Source organism: Lytechinus variegatus, chromosome 8 (genome assembly GCF_018143015.1).
Source record: "Lytechinus variegatus isolate NC3 chromosome 8, Lvar_3.0, whole genome shotgun sequence".
Taxonomy (NCBI): domain Eukaryota; kingdom Metazoa; phylum Echinodermata; class Echinoidea; order Temnopleuroida; family Toxopneustidae; genus Lytechinus; species Lytechinus variegatus.
Window position 1 is genome coordinate 17,698,596 of NC_054747.1, and position 22,040 is coordinate 17,720,635.

The window sequence follows — 22,040 nt, forward strand, 5'->3', positions numbered from 1 at the left end:
ATGATCACATACTGCATATCCAATACTGTTTCATACGCTTTTTAAGTACATCAAGAAATGGATATGTAATATTATCATATTACAAAATGAAAAAAAAAAGAAGAAAAGTGTCGGCGCCAGGATTCCTAAAGTGGTGGTGGTGTGTAGGGAAAAAATAAATGTTCAAGGCAAGGACCGACAATTAAAAAAAATGCTTACAGTAAAATCAAATCAGTTTTTTAATTTCTCTTTATTTTCGGAGGGGGGTGCAACGCTTTTAACTGGAGGAGGGGCAGATGCCCCCTTGGTCCCGCCAGTTGTAAACTGTTATTAAAATCTTTAGATCTGCCCGTGCGGCGCACCGAAAATCCGATTGAATTTACCGCCCTTTTGAATCTTTATCGCCCATGAACCTTTACTTCGAAAACATTAGGGCTCACATGCCTAATTCATTTCCCATAGACTCGTGTGTTATAAAGTGGCACTTAAAACGAATTCATGAAAAATAAGGAGGAAATTCGAGGGTTGAATGTTTACTACCAGAGGATAGGATAAATGTCTGACATTCCATATCTGACCAGAAAAGGGTACCTCGACAGGCTCATTTTAAAAATAAATCAGCATTTATGAAGAATACACCTGACGGGACCAAACTCCTCACTTGAGAGAGTAAAATAACCCTTATTCTTCCGCCAGTAAAATACAGTTAAATATTGATGATATATCTTTCCAATTTGGAAAAAGTAAGTTCAGTAGGTACCCTCCCTAGAATCAGTGTTAGATTGTCAGTCATATTCATTCTTTTTTGTCAATCAGCAATATCAAATTTAAAAATTGAGCAATGGGTTGGCTCGAATGAATATCTATGGCCTGCCAGTTGTGATTAGGCCCGCCCAACCATTATTACGTTAAACGGGTTCATAACTGATGGGTTTTGTTTTATTTGTATAACGTATAATCCATTTGTCTCTAGATCGTAATTATAAACTGCTCAATGACATACTGCCGAGTTTCTATAATTGACATTGTGACGTCAGTGAATTGCCCTTTAAATTTCTTATTTCTTTCATGCTGTACTTTTTGTCTCCTTTTTTTATATCTGAGAAACAGTGAGAAATCGTGTGAATGGTTGCGCTTCAATGCACGAATGAATGAGGACGATTACGTAACAAGGTTTACATTTACCTGTCTGAAAAGGTTTACTAATACTCCTTATTGTATCGTACCAGGAAATAATTTCAGAAAGGCCAAATCTTGGGGAACCCAAGACACAACTTTATGATGTCGATATGTATATTTTATTGTCGTATACACCTCTGATTTTCAGGATATAGTTTTACGGAATTCAATCGGAGTGTCATAGGAACACCTTTATATGTGTATAGATTGTTTTATGCTAAACCAGGCTTGAGTCTTTTATTGGGAAATTGAAGGATCAGAGAAGGACTTCAAGGGATGCCAAAAGCTAGGAAGGTAAAGTAATCGCGATCTATTCTTTTATTGTGTATTTTTATTATTTTCGGAAGAGAATTTAATTTCAAAAGTCAAATTCATTCGTGTGTGTGGAGAATGCAGCTGCAGCTGCAGTAACTCGCTTTATGATGTTTATGAGTCAGAAATTAAGAGAGGGAGTAAGGGGGGGGGGGGGCTGAGAGCTAGGCAGCGAAATGGGGGAGGGTTGAAAAGGAAATTCAGACTGCATATAATATAAGCAAAACAAAAAACAAGAACGACGGGAAATATATTAATGATCAAAATTTCATTTTCAAATGATTGCTTCGATGAAGCAAGAACAGACATGGAGATGTGTATGTGAGTCAAATTATGTCACTTTTCTTTATTTCAGTACAAAGTGTATTGACTAATTTACTGCTTAAAGGGGTACTCCAGGCTGAAAATAAACAAAGTAAAATTGCTGAGGATTTCAGCAAAATTTGATTACAAACAACGATGCTATTGAATGTGAAAGTTAAACTATATTTTGTGCACGTAATCATGAATATTCATGAGGTGGACTGATGGTGCCATATATCCCCACTTTTCTTTTTTTCTATGTTATTCCATGAAATCAAAATTGTTTTGTTTTTATATATGTGTGTATGATATATATCCCTGAAGACCACAAGGATACACTTGTCCAAACGTCGAGTTTGGGTGGTCCTTTTCAGGACCAACACTTGCCCAAGAAAGATACATGGTGTACCGTTAAACCTACTACACCATATGTCTCCCTTGCTATGAAATAAGTTGCAGCAATGAATATCTGTGCATCAATCAGTTATCTATCCATTTTTGTTTAGTTCTTGGAGAACAAAATGTAGTACACATACTTCCATGTACTAAGATAGAAAAGAACAAGTGGGGATATGACATCATCAGTTTGCTCATTGAATATTCACGAAGAATATTCACAAAGACATGCATATCTGTTTCGACGAAATAATGCAAATTCCCTAAAATGTCATAACTTCGTTATCCATTGTCCGATTTTGATAACAATTTTCAGTGTTCTGTTTGCCTGATTTTTTTATTATCTGTGAAAATAATATTATTTTCAGCTTGGAGAAATGACAATAATGATGATGATGATAATAATGATGATAATAATAATGGTAATGATAATAATGATAACAATAATAATAGGCATTTATATAACGCCATCCAGCTAAAAATATTCTATTCCACGACACGACGTTATTATTATTATTACCCCGGCTTTAGCTCAAACTGCCTTTCAGCGCTCATGCTGTCAAGGAATTAATCCTGCCGGGTACCCATTCCCCTCACCTGGGTTGAGTGCAGCACATTGTGGATAAATTTCTTGCTGAAGGAAATTGCGCCATGGCTGGGATTCGAACCCACGATCCTCTGTTTCAAAGTCAGAAGACTAATACACTGGGCCACAACTCTCTCCGTACCCCTTCAATGAATGTGAAATAGCATCCATGTCATTTTTTTTTACGATGGATATATTTTAAGGCACACGGAAGAAATGACCTCTACCCCCCCACAACAAAAAAATCAGACGTGACATCAACAGCTCATTCCAACCATAACATGCTTTAAGTGTGTCTGGAAACCCAATATGGCTGATAAATAAATATAACTAAATTGTTTCCTCTGTTTATTTCTACCTGACCATTATAAAATACATGTACAATTTCAGAGCCATGCAGGAGTAACACCTTCAAAGTGTGTGTGTGTTTGTGAGTATAGGTGTGCGTAGGGGGTGCTCTTGTGTGTGGGTGTGGTGTGTAACTGCTTTTTTCTCTCTCTCCTTTTCCCTTTACCTCTTTCAATGTCCTCTCTGTAACTTTCCCCTTCTTCTGTATTTATATATTTAAATCACCTTGGAAGAGGAGGAGGGTGCCAGTCTTGAGTCGGTTTGTGCCCCGCTTGTTTCGTATTTCTTTATATACTTCTTTTTCCCCCTTAATCTTTCTCTTCTCCTCTTGTCTTCAGTTCTTTGATTCCGTCTCTTAGGTGGGGTATTAGGTTTGCTTAATGCTTATGTAATAATTATATACAATGTTCATGTCTTCGTAACTTCATTATTGATATGACTATTAATTTGTAGGTACATGTAGATATTTGTCTTATAGGCCTATTTGAGTTTGATAATGTTTTCGGGATGTTGTGCAATTATAGCAAATCTATTCTCTTTATCTTTTCTTTTTTTTTTGGGGGGGGGTGCTGCACCCACAAATGTAATAACGCCCACAAATGTAATAACACTTTACCCACAAATGTAATAACGCCCACAAATGTAATAACACTACCCACAAATGTAATAATTTTTAATCGCCCACAAATGTAATAATGACTTTACCCACAAATGTAATAAATTTGAAGGGATTTTTGGCGAATCCGTTCTAAACTAAAATCCTATAGTAATGCGTTCATATAGCACAAAAGTGCAGTCTTTTTTCAGACAGGGTTAATAAAACATCAAAGTACAAGTCCAAAGTCTTTCTTCCAGACCCGGTTGTTTCAAAAATTATAATATAAATCCAAAGTCTTTTTTCCAGACCCGGTCGTTTAAAAAAATTGTGATATAAGTCCAAAGTCTTTTTTCCAGACCCGGTTGTTTCAAGAATTTTGATAAGTCCAAAGTCTTTTTCCTGACCCAGTTATTTCAAAATGTATAATATAAGTCCAAGCTAAGATACGATATTGATATTCCTGTGGAAAAAAATGGGAATCGAGCTTAGTCTTTTCTCCAGACCCAGTTAATTAAAACTGGTGGAATTAATGTCTTTGTTGTTGTTTCAACTTATACGGTGTATATTGTGAATATATGCACTAAGAGTAAATTGAGAATCAAGCGTAGTCTTTTCTCCAGACCCGGTTACCTGTTATTTAAACATTATGAATAACAGTTTAAAAATAGTATAAAGACCCCATAATCTTATTAATGCTGGATATAGCGTAGTCTTTCAGCCCGACCATTTTTTCTTCAAAAAAAAAACGCTAATAGTAAGAATTAAAAAAAATCAAAGTCTAAGACCAAACAAACCTTCAACCTAAGAACCTGTTTTAAAAGAGGTTTAGAGTGTTGTCTTTATTCCAGACCTAAAACAGTTACGAAAAAATCTTCTAACATACGACCTTATATTCTTATTCTCGTGGAATAACACGAGTTTTAAAACGTACTCTTTCCTCCAGACCCGGCTATTAAAAAAAGTAACTGAAAAACTTCGAATCTAAGACCAAATTTCCAAGGTTTCACCTAGTAAAAATATGTCTTTTTAAATAATACTACTACCCTACAAAACATTGTAATAACGCGTGGGTAAAGCAGACATCCTTTCTCCAGACTTGGTTACTATTTGAAAAACAAAATAGTTTTTACAAATATTCTAAAACGAATACCCAATAATCTAATTACTGTGGAACAACATGAAGACCGACTGTCGAAGATCGACTTTCCTCCAGACACAATTATTTCAGGAATAAAAAATCAATAAAACTCAACCCCCAACAACGAATCTAAGAACCAACAATCCTCCAAATTAAGACCATGCATGTAGGAAAGCACATGTTTAGAGCGTTGTCTTTATTCCAGACCCGTTGATTTAAAAATGATTTAAACAATCCTAAAAACAAAAGACTCATATTCTTATTATTGTGGAATAACACGAGTATTATGCTTAGTCTTTCGTCTGGACCCGGTTATTTTAAAGATAAAGAAATATTGAAAAAAATGACAGCTGAGACCAATCTTCAAAATTAAACCCACTTGAAATGCTTGGGCTTAGAGTGTTGTCTTTACCCCTCACCGACGTATATTATAACTTTTGAAACGACCGGGTCTGAAAAAAAAGACTTTGGACTTGCATTAATTTTTGAATTAACCGGGTCTAGAAAAAAGACTTTGGACGTATATTATAATTTTTAAACAACCGGGTCTGGTAAAAAGACTTTGGACGTATATTATAATTTTGAAAAACCGGGTCTGGAAAAAGACTTGAACTTTTGTGCTATATGAACGCATTACTATAGGATATTAGTTTAGAACGAATTCGCCAAAAATCACTTCAAATTTATTACATTTGTAGGTAAAGTCATTATTACATTTGTGGGCGATCAAAAATTATTACATTTGTGGGTAAAGTGTTATTACATTTGTGGGCGTTATTACATTTGTGGGTAAAGTGTTATTACATTTGTTGGCGATCAAAAATTATTACATTTGTGGGTAAAGTGTTATTACATTTGTGGGCGTTATTACATTTGTGGGTAAAGTGTTATTACATTTGTGGGCAAAGTGTTATTACATTTGTGGGCGATTATTACATTTGTGGGTGTAACAGGGTGAGAAGACAATATATGATATATTTTATTCTATCGATTCAAAACCCCTTGTAACTTCATCAAATCTAACTTTTCTCATTATCATTGTGACAGAATGACTACCAGGATTGGACCTTCCCGAATAAAGGAGGCGGACCATCTGACCTCGGCCCTCGGATGGTCCACGAGGACCCTTCTTTGACCAACCCCGATGACGACCATCAGGGTCTGAAGCAAGGAGTGAGACGCGTTCTCGACGAGGAAATTGAAGTCGATGTCAAGGGACTGGTGCGGAAATACGAGGAGCATGATCTTGGAGGAGAGTTCGCAGATGGGCCAGAAAGACGCTTGCCAGTGATCAAACGTAATATCAATACCGATCTACCAGCAGTGAGTAGACCCAATTAATTCGAACACTGTAAACAAAAGAGATAAAATAAATGAATAAACGAAAAAAAAAATCTGTTTGGGTTTTAGTGGTACAATATAGCATATCCGGCTTGACCTAAGGGTTAAAAATCGTAAATTGCACGAAGATCCCATGATGTATAACAGGAATAATGTCGTTAAAAGGCCGTGAATTGGCAGGGGCCGCTGAAGAAAGGCCACTCATCCCCCCCCCCCCCCCTCCTCACCAGGATGAGCCCCCAAATATATATATATATATATATACCATTGTTCTCTTCATCCATCTCTTTACAATATTTAAATAAAAAAGAGTTGCCAAAAGCTGTTGTACATGTATAACTTTACACCACACACACACACACACATATATATATATATTCCTAGAACAGTGTAAAAACGTAAAATTACCAGCATTTCATTATTTTTCTTTTCACCGGGTCACCCGGTGTTGTTGATGACCTTTTTTTTTTTTTTTTTTTTTTTTTTTGCTTGTCAATTTATTTACCTACGTCCCCCCTAAAATTTTGGGGTTGAGAACCTTTTTTTTTGCTTGTCAACAAATTTTTGGTTGTCCCCTCCTAAAATTTTTGGCTTCCGCCGCCAATGGACATGCCCTAATTTCGCGGGTGGGGTTCGAAGCTGTACGATATCATGTAAAGTTATAAAATATACAATGAAATCAAATCAGAAAAGTCAATTTGAAAAATTGCATTAAAAAGTATAGACAATATGAGCCGTTCTATGAAGAAATAAAATCATATATTTATTTATTTAATCATCTGTTTGCAGGACAATCAATATACGGAAGAAGAGGTAGAATTGGGACCATCATTTCAACACGAAGAACAACATGAAAATCCAGAGTTTCAAATTGAAGATGATTTCCAACCAGAAGATTATCCTGATGATCCAGAGACATTTTATCACAACGACCCGCCGCTTCACAACCGCGTTTCATATCACGCCAACCGCCAAGAGTCTGATGCTCTCTCGACCAAGCAGGTTAAGGAATTCGACGCCGCAGCTGCTCGCGAGGCTTCGAAGCTCCAGTGGTCTTCCCAGCACTCATCAACTCCTCCGTGTCCGCCGCCAAATCAGAGGAAACAGCTTGACGCCTTGCCAGTGGTTCCCGCCCAGGAAATGACGAATGCGCGCTACGACGAACTGGATGTGCATGCCCGCAAAGGCGGTAGCGATTACCGCTCTCGGAAAGTTCCCGGTTATGACGAAAGCGACGACATCGCCGCGCAGAAGAAGAAAGCGGCTGCCCAAGCTGGTGACCGGATGAGCTGGAAATCGAGGGCGAGGTCGAGGGGAGATGAGATGCTTGATTACGTGGTGTCGAAGGCGGGGTCGAAAGCGAATCGGACGGTGGTGATTCTTATCGCTTTGGGTCTATTCGCCATTCTAATCGCCATCGTTTTCATGGTCATCTACTTCTCGACAGGTATGTATTAACGGCATACTATGTATGTGAGTGTGGGTGTGTGCCTGGGCGCGTAGCTTTCTGTGTGTGGAAGAGAGTGTTTGATGGTGTGTAAGGGTCAGAGGCGTCGATCCGGGGGGGGCAGGGGGGGGGGCGATCGCCCCACCAATGAAAATATTGGGGGGCAAACATATCGTTTTGCCCCCCCCCCCAATAATTCCGCATGGGCAAAAAATAAAATAAGGTTGTAATGTTACACAGAAATCAGCAAGCGAGATTGAGATACACAACTCATTCTTTATCTAATATCGTGCTCAAAATATCCGCTTTTCAGATTGGAATGTAAAAAAAATTCAGCTCGTGCTTCGCGTTCGCATCATTTTTGCAGCAAAAACTCATACTTTTCATGATTAAATATGTGTATAGAATGTCCATTTTTCAGTTCTAAACCTCAAAAGAACTCCCACTTCGATTTGCAATAATCTTTTGTTCAATATATATCTTGTTCCTTAGTAAAAACGTCCATTAAACTAATTTTTTCAGATCGAAATATCAAAATCGTTGGTACCAAAAATGCTTAGAATGTCAAGCTTTCAGGTCAGAATATAAAGAAATTTCAGCTCGTGCTTCGCGCTCGCACTAATTTGTTGATGAGATATGTGTCTCCATCTCATGAGTCATATATAGGCATATGTGTGTGTTTGTGAGTTTGTTTGTTATGTGTGATCGAGCGCGCCTTTGGAAAGTTGATTCATGATTTTGCCCCCCCCCCATCTGAAAAATGGATCGACGCCCCTGGTAAGGGTGTGTGGAAGGCGGGTCCCCTTGCTTTCTAATTCGTTATGGGACTTTTGCATGATATTTAATTCTTCTTTATTTCTTTCTTTTTTGTCGTATAAATCCTCTTTTTCTTCCTTTTCCCCGTGTAATACATTTTTTTTTGCATATTGTATTCTTTGTATTTTTTTATATAGGTTAATTCTTACTATATGATTATTAACCTTTGTATTGTCGGTAGCTTTCTTTCCTCTTTTCCTTTTGTTTGTGTTTAGTCTCTGGATGATAATTTTCAGCTTGCATAATACCATGGTCACATTTGTTCTACGGCGGCCGTACGGCGAGTCGAAAACAGCCGTTTTATCAATCTTGATTCAAACCACCTACATGTAATTGGAAAAAAATGTTAAAACGGCTGTTTTCGACTCGCCGTACGGCCGCCGTAGAACAAATGTGACCATGGCATTACTGTATTGCCTTTTGTACTGTTCTGTGTGATAAAAAAAATAATGATAACTTTTACTAGCGAATTCAGAATTTCTTTATGAAATTTTCATGAATTCTTTTAAAATAATTTTGTGCGCTCAGTAATTCTTATTCTTTCCTTCTTTTTTTTCAAATTTATTCAGGACAAAAGTCATTACCTACAGGTGAGTTGTATCGTGAATCATATTGTTTCAGTTTTTACATTAAACAATGTCAATCAATATGGCGGCAGTTCAGATTATAAGGAACACATGACAATACCAGTATTCCATCGAAATGCATTATGTCTCACAATGATTAATAGTGATTCATCATTCAGATCGTATGCTTTGTAATGTGGTGTACTTTTTGCGTTAAAAGTGGAAATAATGGCGTCATGAATTTTACACTGGTGTAAAGTCATTTGTGCGGTCACTGTAAAAACCGATGGTGTAAAGTTAACAACAATGTTATTCAGTTTAGTTTTCTTGCAACACCCCAATCTATCTTGATGATTATTTGTTTTATATCCAGTAACAATGCAACCAACTGATGCTGGCCCGACAGACACAGGAGGATCAATAGTCATTGGTAAGTGTCATTAACTCATTGACTACTGAAACCGGGTGGTCACTGACTACAAATTCTGAGGGAATGGAGAAAAAAAAAGCAGCCAATGGGATTCCCATCATGGACTAAGAAGTTTTTTGTTTTGCTGTACACTAATTGGTGGTGATGATGCTGGTTGTGGTTTTGATGATGATGTTGCTGTTGTTGACGATGATGATGGTGGTGCATTGGCGGCGGAAGCCACAAAATTTAAGGGGGTCCACCTGAAATTTTGTGATGGACACGTAAAAAAAATTGACAAGCAAAATAAAAAAGGTCATCAACTAAAAATTTAGGGGAGGGGACCGCCCCCACCTCAAATTTAGGGGGGGGGGGGTCCTGTCCCCCCCCGCTTCCGCCGCCTATATGTGGTGGTGGTGATGATGATGATGATGAAGATAATGGTGATAATAATCTTGACGACGACGGTGATGATGATGGAGTAATGATGAAGGTGATATGATGACGATGGTGATATTGATGTTAATAATATCGATAATGGCAATGATGACGATATGGTGATTATGATGATGATGAGAATAATTGCAATGACGATGATAATGATAAGACAAGGTAATCAGATAGCAACGCTATAGCAAACTTTCATAAAAAGTGCCTCCTTTCGGAAAAGAGAACGCTGTTCTTATGCATTTTACTTGTCGGAAAATTTGAAGAAAAGAAACCCACTGATCTCGTTCTCTCAACTCATGGTATTACTAGATTACCCATCTCTATAATCATGGATAAAGGGCCAGGCGATGGAGTATAATAGCCTTGCAATGGAGTTCCGTCCTCGACGGGCTTGTTTTCCTCGAAACTCCTCTATCCCCAATATTGAATCTGAGGCAGGTTTTGCCCCCCCCATTAAAAAAAAAATCCTTACCCCCCCCCCCCCGAGTGTTCACTTAACAGCCTCTTTAGACCCACCAATAATCCTCCAATATCCTTAAACTTTAATTACATTATTTTTTTCTAGTTGGGGTCAATCTTGATGCAACGGTTAGGCTGTCTAATCGTGCTTTCATCCCTCAGTACAACAACGACCTATCGCCTCAATATCGCTCGCTGGCAGACAATTTTACCAACACGGTAATGACCTAAAGCCCAGTGCATTCGATCCGATACCACCCGACTTTGGGATAAATCTTATTTTGCATTAAATATGAAAGTCCTCTAAGTAAAATTGTTTTATTTGATGTATAGCATAATGTTAGGAATAGTAAAAATCAGAATTTTACTTTGCGGCATGCCCTGTGTTCTTAGTAAAGTCCAAATCGGCTTCAGATCGCAGCCGATGATGATGCCATTACAATTTGGAGTTGAATATGATTTTAAAGGGGAATCCAACCCAAATAAAAACTTGTTTTTATAAGGAAAATAAAAATCAGACAAGTTGATAGGTGAAAGTTTTAACAATATTAGACAAACAACAAGAAAGTTATGAATTTTTAAAAGTTGTAAATATTGGTAATCACTATACCCATGGAGACTTCAAATTGGCCGCATATGGGATGTCATAGTGATGTAAGGCAAGGACTACTCTTCCATGTACTCCAATACATATTATGGCTAAAATGTCATTTTTCCAAAAAGTTTTATTTCAAATTATATTTTTCTTTCATGAGGACATACTACAATATACTACCTGGGTTATATTTAGATTACTGCCCCAGGGGAATGGGTACTTAGGAGAAAACCACAAATCCCTGATAATAAAGTACATGGCCTATGGGAAAGTTGTCCTTGCCCCTTGTCATAATTTACTTACGCAGTTGCCAATTTGAAATCTACATAGTATTAGTGATCTCAATATTAAAGCAGCTATAACTTTCTCATTGCTTGTCCGATTTCTTTCAAACTTTCACCATTCTGTTTAATTTATTTTTCTCCTTCCAAACATAACATTTTATGGCCAAGGCTGGATTCCCCTTTAATCCTATAGGGAGGCTCGAACTAGACTGAATTTCGATATCAGTAGTCATACCTCTATACCGAACTCTGGTCTCTAATATCTTACTGGTTAGAATGCTCATATAAAATGTTATTAGAATTTCTTTGATATTCGGATCGGAACGAATCTCAAGCGTTTAAGATCTTCCTCTTAAGATCATTTAAATGTTCCTTTTTTGTTTGTACCTCCATAATTCAAACCTTGTAGTCTCGAATCCTGAGTTTCTGTTATCATTAAAACGATTTACTCACCACTTCACCACAGTATCCTTGTTGCCCGATTCTTATTGGAGAATAATGATGATATTACAGGATTTTCATGTTTTCTACGCAACATGTAATTGCAGGGCCCTGTCCACGGGGGTTATTCTGTTGTTACTGGGGGTGCTGATCATTGTCAGAGCACCCAAGTAACAATAGATAATCCTCCGTGGCCAGATCCATGGCATTTTGAAAATTTTCTTTTTATCGCTTATTTCCTTAAAGATGGACGATGTTTTCTATGGAAGCGATCTCGGTGACGTCTACAATGGGACACAAGTCAATGGATTTAGGTTCGTTTGGCATTTTAGCATAAAATTCTTAAACAAAAAGATACCCAAACAACCTTTAATTTAGCCAGGGGCCATTGAGGGGTGCGTTAATGAAAATCCTTAAAAAAGTTCAATTACTATAAGGGCAAAATGGTTGATAACATTATTATTTTGATAATAATAATTATCTCTACATATTTTCAGGTTCAATATATAGGCCTAGCATCTGAGATTGAAATCTATCTGACCGCATGTTATTAGGACCAACCACAATACGGTTTAAAATGAATGATTAATAATATTGATTTCCCGTAATCTGTTTGGTATCTAATGTCACTCCGAGGAATCAGGAATATGGTTTTGAATTAAAGCATAATATCTTCTCCAGCCCTGGAAGCATCATCGTTGACTTCGTGATCATGCTTCTCTCTCCGCCAATGACAGCCCCGGGGGACATGACCACGCCTGCAGGCTCCATCGATGACCGACTTAAGAAGATTGAGGAGGACGTTCAAGCCGCAGTCCAGGAGGTCATCGAGGAGGCCGCTGATGAAGGAAATCTAGACGAACTCGGTGTCGATTCGACATCGTTTGTTGTCAACGATGGTATTCATTTTTAGATAATTATCATTATTGTCTTTATTAATATTTCTGTTGTTGTTATAATAATAACATCATTTATTATAATTTTGTTTGGCCTCACCTGTGCCATGGAGGCAAAAGGCGAAGACCGCAGGTCTCTCCTGATTTTTTTTTTAGGCGGGGGGGGGGGGAGTTGCAGGTGGACCACTACTCCTCCTTGCTCTTGTACGAATAGTGTGGTTGATTCTATTGCTTTCTAATTTTGGAGGGTCCACAAGGCAGCCGGAGTGTTTCCTATAATAATTATACTTGCTTATATAGCGCTTAACACTTACTTTGTCAGAAGTCTCTAAGCGCTCTACAGTATATGCAGCATAATTACCCTGACTTTAGCAGTGCAGCTGTTACGCGCGCTGCGTTTCAAGGAATAAATTCCTGCCAGGTACCCATTTACCTCACCTGGGTTGAGTGCAGCACATTGTGTTTTACTACATCAAAAAAAATCCACTTTGCCTGATCTTCAATGTAAACTGACAGGTCTAGATGCAACATTTGTAGTCATTTTAAACACATATAAGTTAAATATGTATACTCATGCAAGGTTTATAAGATTAGGCTAGGTAGAAAATAATTTTGATGTAAACAAACAAAATCCTCGGCTTCGTGGGAAGATGTCAATATTCATAACAAATTCTGGCTCTCGATTCGTATCATCGGAGATCCCCCTCTGTTATTATGATTTCTTAATCATCGTAAATTAACCGGTAAGTCTATATCAACTACAATGGCATAAATCATTGCGTCACACCTTTTGTTCGGGGGATTAAACAATAGATCATCCACCCCCTGAGCAATAGGTGTGGAGTGCATTGGTAAGTTACCCCCCCCCCCTAAAATTTGGAAAACTTACATTTTTACTGTAAATTTTCAACAACAAATTCATTTATTTTTGGAAAATGCAAAATCGTCCCACTTACATGCTCGGTCGCTTCGCTCACTCACTTTTAAATTTCTTCAATTTTTTTTTCGCGTCCTGCACCTAGGAAAAACTTTTGCATTTGGCCATGTTTCTGCTTCCTCAGTTTGCGATCAGACTTAATTTGTTTTAACCGTCCGTGATATATTTATCTTTCATAATTTCAGTTGGCGTGGATGTCCGTGTCATAACAGAGGCACCGACAACAGCATCGTCCACCGGTACAACATTGAGACAGACAACACCAACGACAACACTAACACCTGCAACAACACCAATTCCAGTAACAACACAAACACCAGGTGAATTATGATATTTTATATCTTCATAAGATATGGAAGTATACTCTATCTTTATAAGATATGAAAGTAGTCTAATTATACCATGCCTTTAATTTGACATATTAGTTGAGTTAGGCTTAAAGTTAAAGATGATGGTTCCTCATAAAAATCAAACATGATTCATGGTATTCTTATTTTTTTTTCTCAGACACAACTCCACCAACCATTGTATGCCCAGAAGACAAAATTGTGTATCTAGGGACGGGCGAGTTTTCTGCAAATGTAACATGGCCTCCCATCGAAGCCGATGACGATTCTGGTCACGTGACTGTGACGACCGATATGACCGAAGGATTGTGGGATGCCGGGGAATATACTGTAGTTGCCACGGCAACGGATCCCTCAGGAAACTCAGACCAATGTTCGTTCAATGTGACCGTTAAAGGTAGGATAGGTAGTCGTCCTCAGAAAGAAAAGCTGGGCCCGGCCCGACCATCTTCGTTTCTCATCTGTCATTCGGGAGTGCTCGCAATTTCAACGGGGACGGCTTCAAGAACATAGAAAATTTTTGCCGAGAGTTAATGAATCAGAGCAAAAGTTTCCTCCGTGACTCCGGAGTTTGGACGAGCAAAATATTTTAATTTTTTCGTCAGGTCAGAAACTTAGGATGAAACTGCTGTTCTGGTTCACCAATTTTCGACAAAGACCTCCCAGCTGTTTATTGTTCTCTGACGGGTATTTGTAATGCATTTGCTGTGTTCTTGAGCCCCTTCCTGTTGCGAAAAGTCTCTATTTAAACTAAAAAAGCTATAAAATTGGTCCCAATTTAATGACAATGTCATGTAATGATTATACATTATTGTGGTGTCATTGATGCTCGCCTATATGAGCGCCAGCTTACTTCGATAGAAGGCATGATTTCTATAGGGGTAGGTCTATTGCATTTTTTTAACACAGTACGTCGGTGGGAGTTCAGACGACCTTATTCTTTTTCTTCAATTGAATATTATCGGGTATTGTACGTTCAATAAACTCAACTTAAATACTTTAATCCCCTCTCTCCTTTCCTTCCCTCTTCTCCATTTACTACTTAAAATCATCACCCCTGCCCTAAAAAGGATGGCTCTATTTCGTCTCATTGGACGAATGAATAGAAGATTAGTGAAAAACCGGGAACACATGTCTATTGATAAACGACGACGATGGTTTTGACCATTATTAAAGAACAAGTCCACCCCAACACAAAGTTGGTTTGAATAAAAAAAAAATCTAACAAGAATAACACTGAAAATTTTTATCAAAATCGGATGTAAAATAAGAAAATTAAGACATTTTAAAGTTCCGCTTAATTTCACAAAACAGTTATATGCACATCCTGGCTGGTATGCATTGCTTAATACTATGGTTCAGTCAAGTTGGTCCTTGTTTTCAAATCTATAAAGAAAAATGAAATATTGTATAATTCTAACAATAAAAAATAAAAGAAATAGTGAGTGATTGATATCATCGACTGACTCACCTAGTTGTGCATATCACTGTTTTGTGAAAAATAAGCGAAACCTTAAAATGTCCTAACTTTCTAATTTTATATCCGATTTTGATGAAATTTTCATCACTATGCTAGTTTAATTTTTCTCTGTTTATTCAAGTCAGCATTTTTGTGGGGGTGAACTTGACCTTTAAATATCAAACTATCTTGTCTTTTTTCGTTGTTAGTTAATTAGTAAATATATATTCAGTCGGCTGTTCCTATGATAAAATAGGTGAAAAAAATATGAATGAATTACATATTTGGTCCTGTTTCTAGATCGGACGTGTCCGGCTGGGTGGTTGCGGAGAACAGACGGATGCTATCGCCTCGCCTGGGCGGACCCGGTCGATTACCCACAGGCTGTGCAACTATGCTCTGAACTCGATTCCTTTCCCTTCGTACCGAACTCGAGGTCCGAAATGGATTTCGCCCTGGAGTTCCTGGGCGATATCGGTATCGGGTATATCTGGGTTGGATGTGACGACAAAGATACGCAAAGACGTTTTGAATGCCTGGATGGGAGTCGAATTGGATCACAGAGCAGTGAGTGTAAAATGCTTAATATTATATTCATATTTTTTATGAAAAATAATTTTGTATTATTTATAGCAAGCAAACAAAAATTTTGAAAAATGGAAGAAAGTAATTAGTGTTTATTTGAATTGAATTGGATATAGCTTTGGATTGATTCAGTAGGCTGTACTATTGTCTATTAATAGATGAATTTAACCAATTAGTCTTGGGACTATCTGCGATATCTCCTTGATTCCCCCCCCCCCCCAACTCCCCTCGCCTCCCTCCTTTGGAGCCATAAAAATATCTTGTTAGGGGAATATGCCGTGCATTCGCAAGTGAAGACATTTTTGCTCATCAAATTTTTCCTGACACAAATCACCATTAATTGAGAGAGAATATCTCTTTTGGGAGGCATGTATTTTTCTTTACAAATGCCACCCCTCCTCAATTGTTATTCCATGTTCAACACTTGTCTTTTTATTTTTTTAAAATATATTTTAACACCCACAATTTCTCATCTCTCCACACTGGATCCTACCCTCATTATGGAAGCGCCGTGGTGTAGTGGTTCTGACTCTCGCCTCGTAAACAGAGGGTCATGTATTCGAATCCCACCGCCGCACAGTGGGCCAGAATGAACCCAAAGTGCGACAAAACCCTTTTTTCACATATTTATACGATTAAATTTGGTAGATAGGGGTAATTTCACCCGTAGAATTCAATAAAAGTATTTTCAAATATTGATGACGTCATTAAAATACTGTTTTCTGATTGGCTGTTAACATTTGAGAAGAAATTACATGTTTCTAATTCTACAATAATTTTCAAATTTTCAGAAACTAGTTTTAGAGAAATTTCAGCAATAAGGAAGCATATTAGCAAACAGCAAACACATAAACAGGCAAACAAACAAAAAAAAGTCTGTGCTCGGGGTACAAACAATTCCATTTGTGACTTGAGTATCGCTTAACCCTAAAAAGACTAGGGGCTGATTCAGCCCCCCCTCGACATTTTTCGCGATAAATCCGCCGCGCAAAATTTTTTGACCGCGTCGCTCACTGACTTTTTACTTTCAAGTCTCGGGCAACTTTTGAGACCAAAATTGTGACCCCCGGGTACTCGGTTCCGAAATTACGCAACATTTTGTAAGTGCATGCAGACCCCAAATTACTCAAAAACGTGAATTTGTGTACAAATCCAATGCAAATAGTGTTTTCAGCCATAATTCATAAATGTATCATTATTTTTCCTTTTACTGCTTGAAATCAATTAATTAAGCCCCTGACAATTTACATTGAAAAAACAATAAAAAAACAAAAATTCGAAAAACAAAGAAATACATAAGAAATTTAGAAAACAATAGAAAACATAAGAAAATAAATGTGATGTTGAAATTTTTTAAAAATAAATTTGATCAGATGCCTATCTAGAGTATGTGAAACAAAAATAAGCAATTCAGGGGCATTGTTTTATTAATTAGAGCAAACTTATGGTTTTACGCATAAATTAGCATCATTAATGAGACATGAGATTTTTTGAAGAATTTGATGTTATAGTTTTGTAGGTAATGCCAAGGGTAATGCGTGTGCCAATTTTCGTCGCGATCGCGCGATCGACGGCCGAGATCATAAGGGGGGGCTGAATCAGCTCCCCCCCCCGTCTTCTTCGGCGTCGAAATAGCCCAGTCTATTTAGGGTTAAAGAGGGCGCCCTACCATGAATCCGGAATTGTAAAATTCAAAGTGAAATTGTAAAAAAAATGCAAAGGGGTATTTTTATTCAATGGGTACAATGATTAACCACACCTACATGAATTAAAATGGATTGATGCCAGTATTGGACAGTGAAATCTTTAAAATAATTATCCCAATGATAAATAATAGAGGCCGGGTCCTCTGCAAATTAATCGGTACAAGGCCTACCTATATATTTCACCAAGAACAACGTATACAAAGTTATTCCGAAACAGAGTCTCTCTCTGTTATCTCAACAACCATTATGTCTTTGGTGAGAGGATCTTTTAGCATACATGTACTTTGAACATCAGGAGGAAGAGGCTGTGCTTGTTGTACTCTTAAAAATTTGCTACTAATCACAATGTCACTTGTTACCATTAGTCTGTGGAATACATATAAAGTCAATAAGAGTCATAGACCAATCAATCCTTGAAATGATAATATGCACTTCCTTCTTGATTGATTTTAACAATGATTTATAGCAAATTTAGAATGAGCCAAGAGATAAACGAATTCATACGTGTATGTGAAGTTACAACCCTTCATTTTTTTTTGGGGGGGGATAAATACTAATAATGATAATGCAACTTTATACATGTATAGATCCCACGTATCTGTCATTTTCATTTTTTGGCAGAAAACTGAGTGAAACCAATCACATCCCTAGTCATGTGTGTTATAGCGATATACAGTAGGACTTGCTTTATGATAGCGATATACAGTAGGACTTGGTTTATGAACAACAAAACAAATTAATAATCTTACCCGGGAATCTTACCTTAAGAATTAATCTTCTCAGAATATATGCAACACGGGATGGAACAGTTTGACATCAAAATGAAGTTGTTTTACATGTATTACTATATAGTTAGTGGAAGTGGAAATGACAGCTTGTCTTAACGTATGTTTAACGAAAATATTTTAGGAAGATACCAGTCTAAAGAACCAGACACCTGAGCCAGACACCCCCCCCCCTCTCTCTCTCTCCCACCACGCGACGGTGAGTTTCACAGAGATACGGTCTTATACGGTCCCGAAGGGAGCGTGGAGTTTGTTTAATGTCACCCGCATCGTTCGGCACGCGCATAATGTGACACTAACTTGGAACGACTCTTTGTGATAAATACGGCGAACATGTGGTTGGAAAATTGGTTATATCTCCAGAAAATGCACGTATCTGCAGCTAAATTTGGTATCATTGTAAAGCATACACTATAACAAAGACCGTCATGGTATTTATAGCGCAGCAATCGGCAGCAATTTGTAAAAGAAATGCTCATGAAAAAAAAATTGCTAAAACCCCCCATTGTCAAATGGTTTCGTCCAAAATTACCTCTGAAGGGATTATCATTTTATCTTGAAAATTTTTGATCACTTAAAACAATCATTCATCAAAAAGTACCGTGAATTAGAAATAAATTAAGCTATCCGTTTTGTTGAAACAGTGAAATATCTAAAACGTGTCATTTTCACATGCGGTAGCCGTAAAGGGTCATTTTTCCGGTAATATTGAATAAAATGGGCAACTAATAATCAATTTCATGGAGAAATATTGTATGGAGACATCCTACAGGTTCTTATCTTTGCTTAGAACATGAAAAAAACAAAATTTGTTTCATGACCAAAAACCAGTTTTGGCGCACTTTTGCTCTCTCCTGGCCCACTGTGCGCCGGCGGTCGAGTGTCCTTTGGCAAGGCGTAACGCCACACTTCGTCACTCCCGACCCAGGTGCTGAATAGGTACCCAGTAGGATGCGAAAGATATTGTATGTTTGAGTTTGGCAGCGCCATAATGAGGCTGCGATGAATACAAGGAATGCTCCCCAGGGAGTGGATATTGTGCACTTTGCATGCGGGATTGAAATGAATCCAATGATCGGGGTAATATTACTGTAAAGCGCTTTGAGCCATTCTGGGAAAAGCGCTACATAAAAATTGGCTATTATTTATTATTATTATTATTTTGGTCTCTATTTGATGTTGTCTAGATCTATGGCACCCAGGTCAACCAAACTCTTACAATTCGGAGAATTGTGTAGCATTGGTGTTTGGTCAAAGACTTCATGATTGGTCTTGTACGTGGAATCAGCCCAGGACTCTCTGCGAGAGAGTGTAAGTTGAAATACCCCTTCAACAACTTCCTAACCTTTGCACTTAAAGCCTGTGTATAGCTTTGGTAAAGGGTCAATAATGTGACTGATAATCGAATATCATCTAATATGACAGTCTTACTGAAGCGTAGAGACCGTTAGATATTTTTCCAACTGCACTTCTCTGAGAAAATTTCAAATATTCAAATCTTGGATATATAGCGCCCTCTCTCGGCAATGCTTGTTTTAAATTTAAAAATGGGCATTCAAGCACTCTTATCTTATAAATTTAGTGATTAGATATCCAAAAGTTACAGACAAAGAACATATCTTGAAAGTTTCAGCCCATTCCATGATTTGGAATAGGATTTAATTGAAAGACAAAAACACACAGATATTTTAATTTGATCGGGTGACCCGATCAAGTTAAATTTCCATGTAAAATCGCAAAATTTATCCTGTAAAACACATTTTCATTTCATATCCCCCACATCATAACTGTTATAGGGCATATCCATTCATACTAGCTAGCAATGAATTGGAATAGTGATAGGTGCATTTTGGTGGATTTACCAAAACTATACACAAGCTTTAACCACCCATCTATCCATTCACATTTCAGTTCAATTCTATTCAATCCAATTCTGCATTTCATATCGTTTCAAACATAATGCAAAGTAATATGAATCAGAAATCAATTCAAAATTGACATTTTGATAGAAAATCAGTATGAAATAGACCATATGGATGATGGAACCGAATCAACCGATGTAATGAAATGACTTGAAATTAAAGGGGTAGAGGCCTACTCCGGGCTGAAAATAATATTACTTGAACAGAAAAGAAGTGAAATCAGACAAACACTTCAAGTAGCAAAAGTAGCAAAAAAAGTTTTGACCTTAAAGGTCTATTGTTATTATTTTTAATTATTTCGGTAACACAGTTCTTGGCATGTTTTCATGATAACGCATTGCGCAAGCTGATGATGTCACCTAATCTTTTGTATTTCATTATATGAAATTACTTGATTCGAGTTGATTTTTTCGTAAAATTTTGTCCTCGAGGAGTGAAAAAAAATATATATATACTGTACATGTAGATGGACTGATTTAATGTGTAAGATAATAATTGCTGTGCACATTGTATTTAGTCGCAAGAGAGACATATAGATGTACATGCACTTGTTTGGAGAATATTTATCAAATATTTATTATTTCATGTATTTAGAAAAGAAAAAAAAGTGGGGTATGTTATCATCAACCCACCTATTGCATATTCATGACGGTGTGCATCTAACTCTTTCCCCAAAATTTTGATTAACTATTCATTGCAGCTTCGTTTATATTCATTATCACATTTTCACGAAATTTTCAACGTTTTTCTCAATGAATTGTACTTTATTCATTTAGATATACCAAACGTAATATCATCAGTAGCCCGTATTCTGATAGCAGGTCTAACTTAAACTCAGGTTTAAAGTTATGGTTTAAGTATGGATAGCCAATTGTTACATCAATCAATAACGGTAGAGATATCATATTTCAGCTCATTTGGCTCTCAAATAATTCATAATTGTCTAGGAAGTATAAATAGATTATCGTCTTGACCGTCGATGAATCAGAAAAGAGCACATAAGAAACGTTCAACTTAATAAAAAATGATACTTTTGGCTTTCAATACTTAAACCACAACTTTAAACCTGAGTTTAAAATAAACCTGCCTTCAGAATACGGGCCTATGAGTTTTGATGTTTCAGCTCAAGATATTTGGCTATGTTTTTTTACAGTGCGGATTGACAGGGACGTGCACCATATTCATACATACATCTATCACGGAGACCTTATCCATTCTACCCATTGTCTGAGGATCGCCTGACATATCGCTGGGGGCATAGAATTCATCAGGAACAGAGAAATGGGCTACATATATTTATTCCAAAAAAGAGTGCACACAGTAAAAAAAATAGCACGTTGTTAAGCCTGTCACTCTAACAACAACTTGTTTATTTATTTCTATTTCTAAACTTTTCAAAATAACTTGTTTAGAAAGTGCAGTTGTTTGAAAAGTTATAAAACAGTGAGTTTTTACAGTTAGGAATGAAGGTGACAGGATAATGTTGAGCTAGGCCAACACGACTGGAGGGTGACGTCATCAATTTTTCAATTAAATAACAGGCTATATAGATTACAACTATCCAGAAATATTCTAATTACACCCTTATTTATTCTTCCTTGGTTTCCCTTTTACCATGTTTACTCCTCATATCCGTTTTTCCTTTTTTTCCCTATCTCTCATACTCGTTTTCTTGCTTTCGCTTAGAAGTGGAGGGGTGCACAGCAAAAACTGTGGTGTTAACCGATGTACATAGAGGACCACACCAGTTATTTTA

The 22,040-nt window shown here is 37.2% G+C and overlaps 1 protein-coding gene across 1 annotated transcript; it reads left to right on the top strand.

Moving 5' to 3' along the window:
* The first annotated feature begins 1,200 nt into the window (after positions 1-1,200).
* Positions 1,201-21,602, top strand: LOC121420084. Its single transcript, XM_041614616.1, has 13 exons — positions 1,201-1,452; positions 5,887-6,162; positions 6,970-7,627; positions 9,013-9,033; positions 9,383-9,439; positions 10,434-10,546; positions 11,894-11,961; positions 12,329-12,546; positions 13,666-13,800; positions 13,988-14,224; positions 15,587-15,853; positions 19,550-19,673; positions 21,438-21,602. The coding sequence occupies exons 1-13, from the start codon at positions 1,435-1,437 to the stop codon at positions 21,445-21,447; spliced, it is 2,202 nt and encodes a 733-aa protein (XP_041470550.1). The 5' UTR covers positions 1,201-1,434; the 3' UTR covers positions 21,448-21,602.
* The last annotated feature ends 438 nt before the right edge of the window (positions 21,603-22,040 follow it).

Coding starts and splice junctions, on each gene's coding strand:
- LOC121420084 (XM_041614616.1), top strand. Junction 10,547..11,893: donor CAGACAATTTTACCAACACG/GTAATGACCTAA, acceptor ATTTCCTTAAAG/ATGGACGATGTTTTCTATGG. Junction 14,225..15,586: donor GTTCAATGTGACCGTTAAAG/GTAGGATAGGTA, acceptor TCCTGTTTCTAG/ATCGGACGTGTCCGGCTGGG.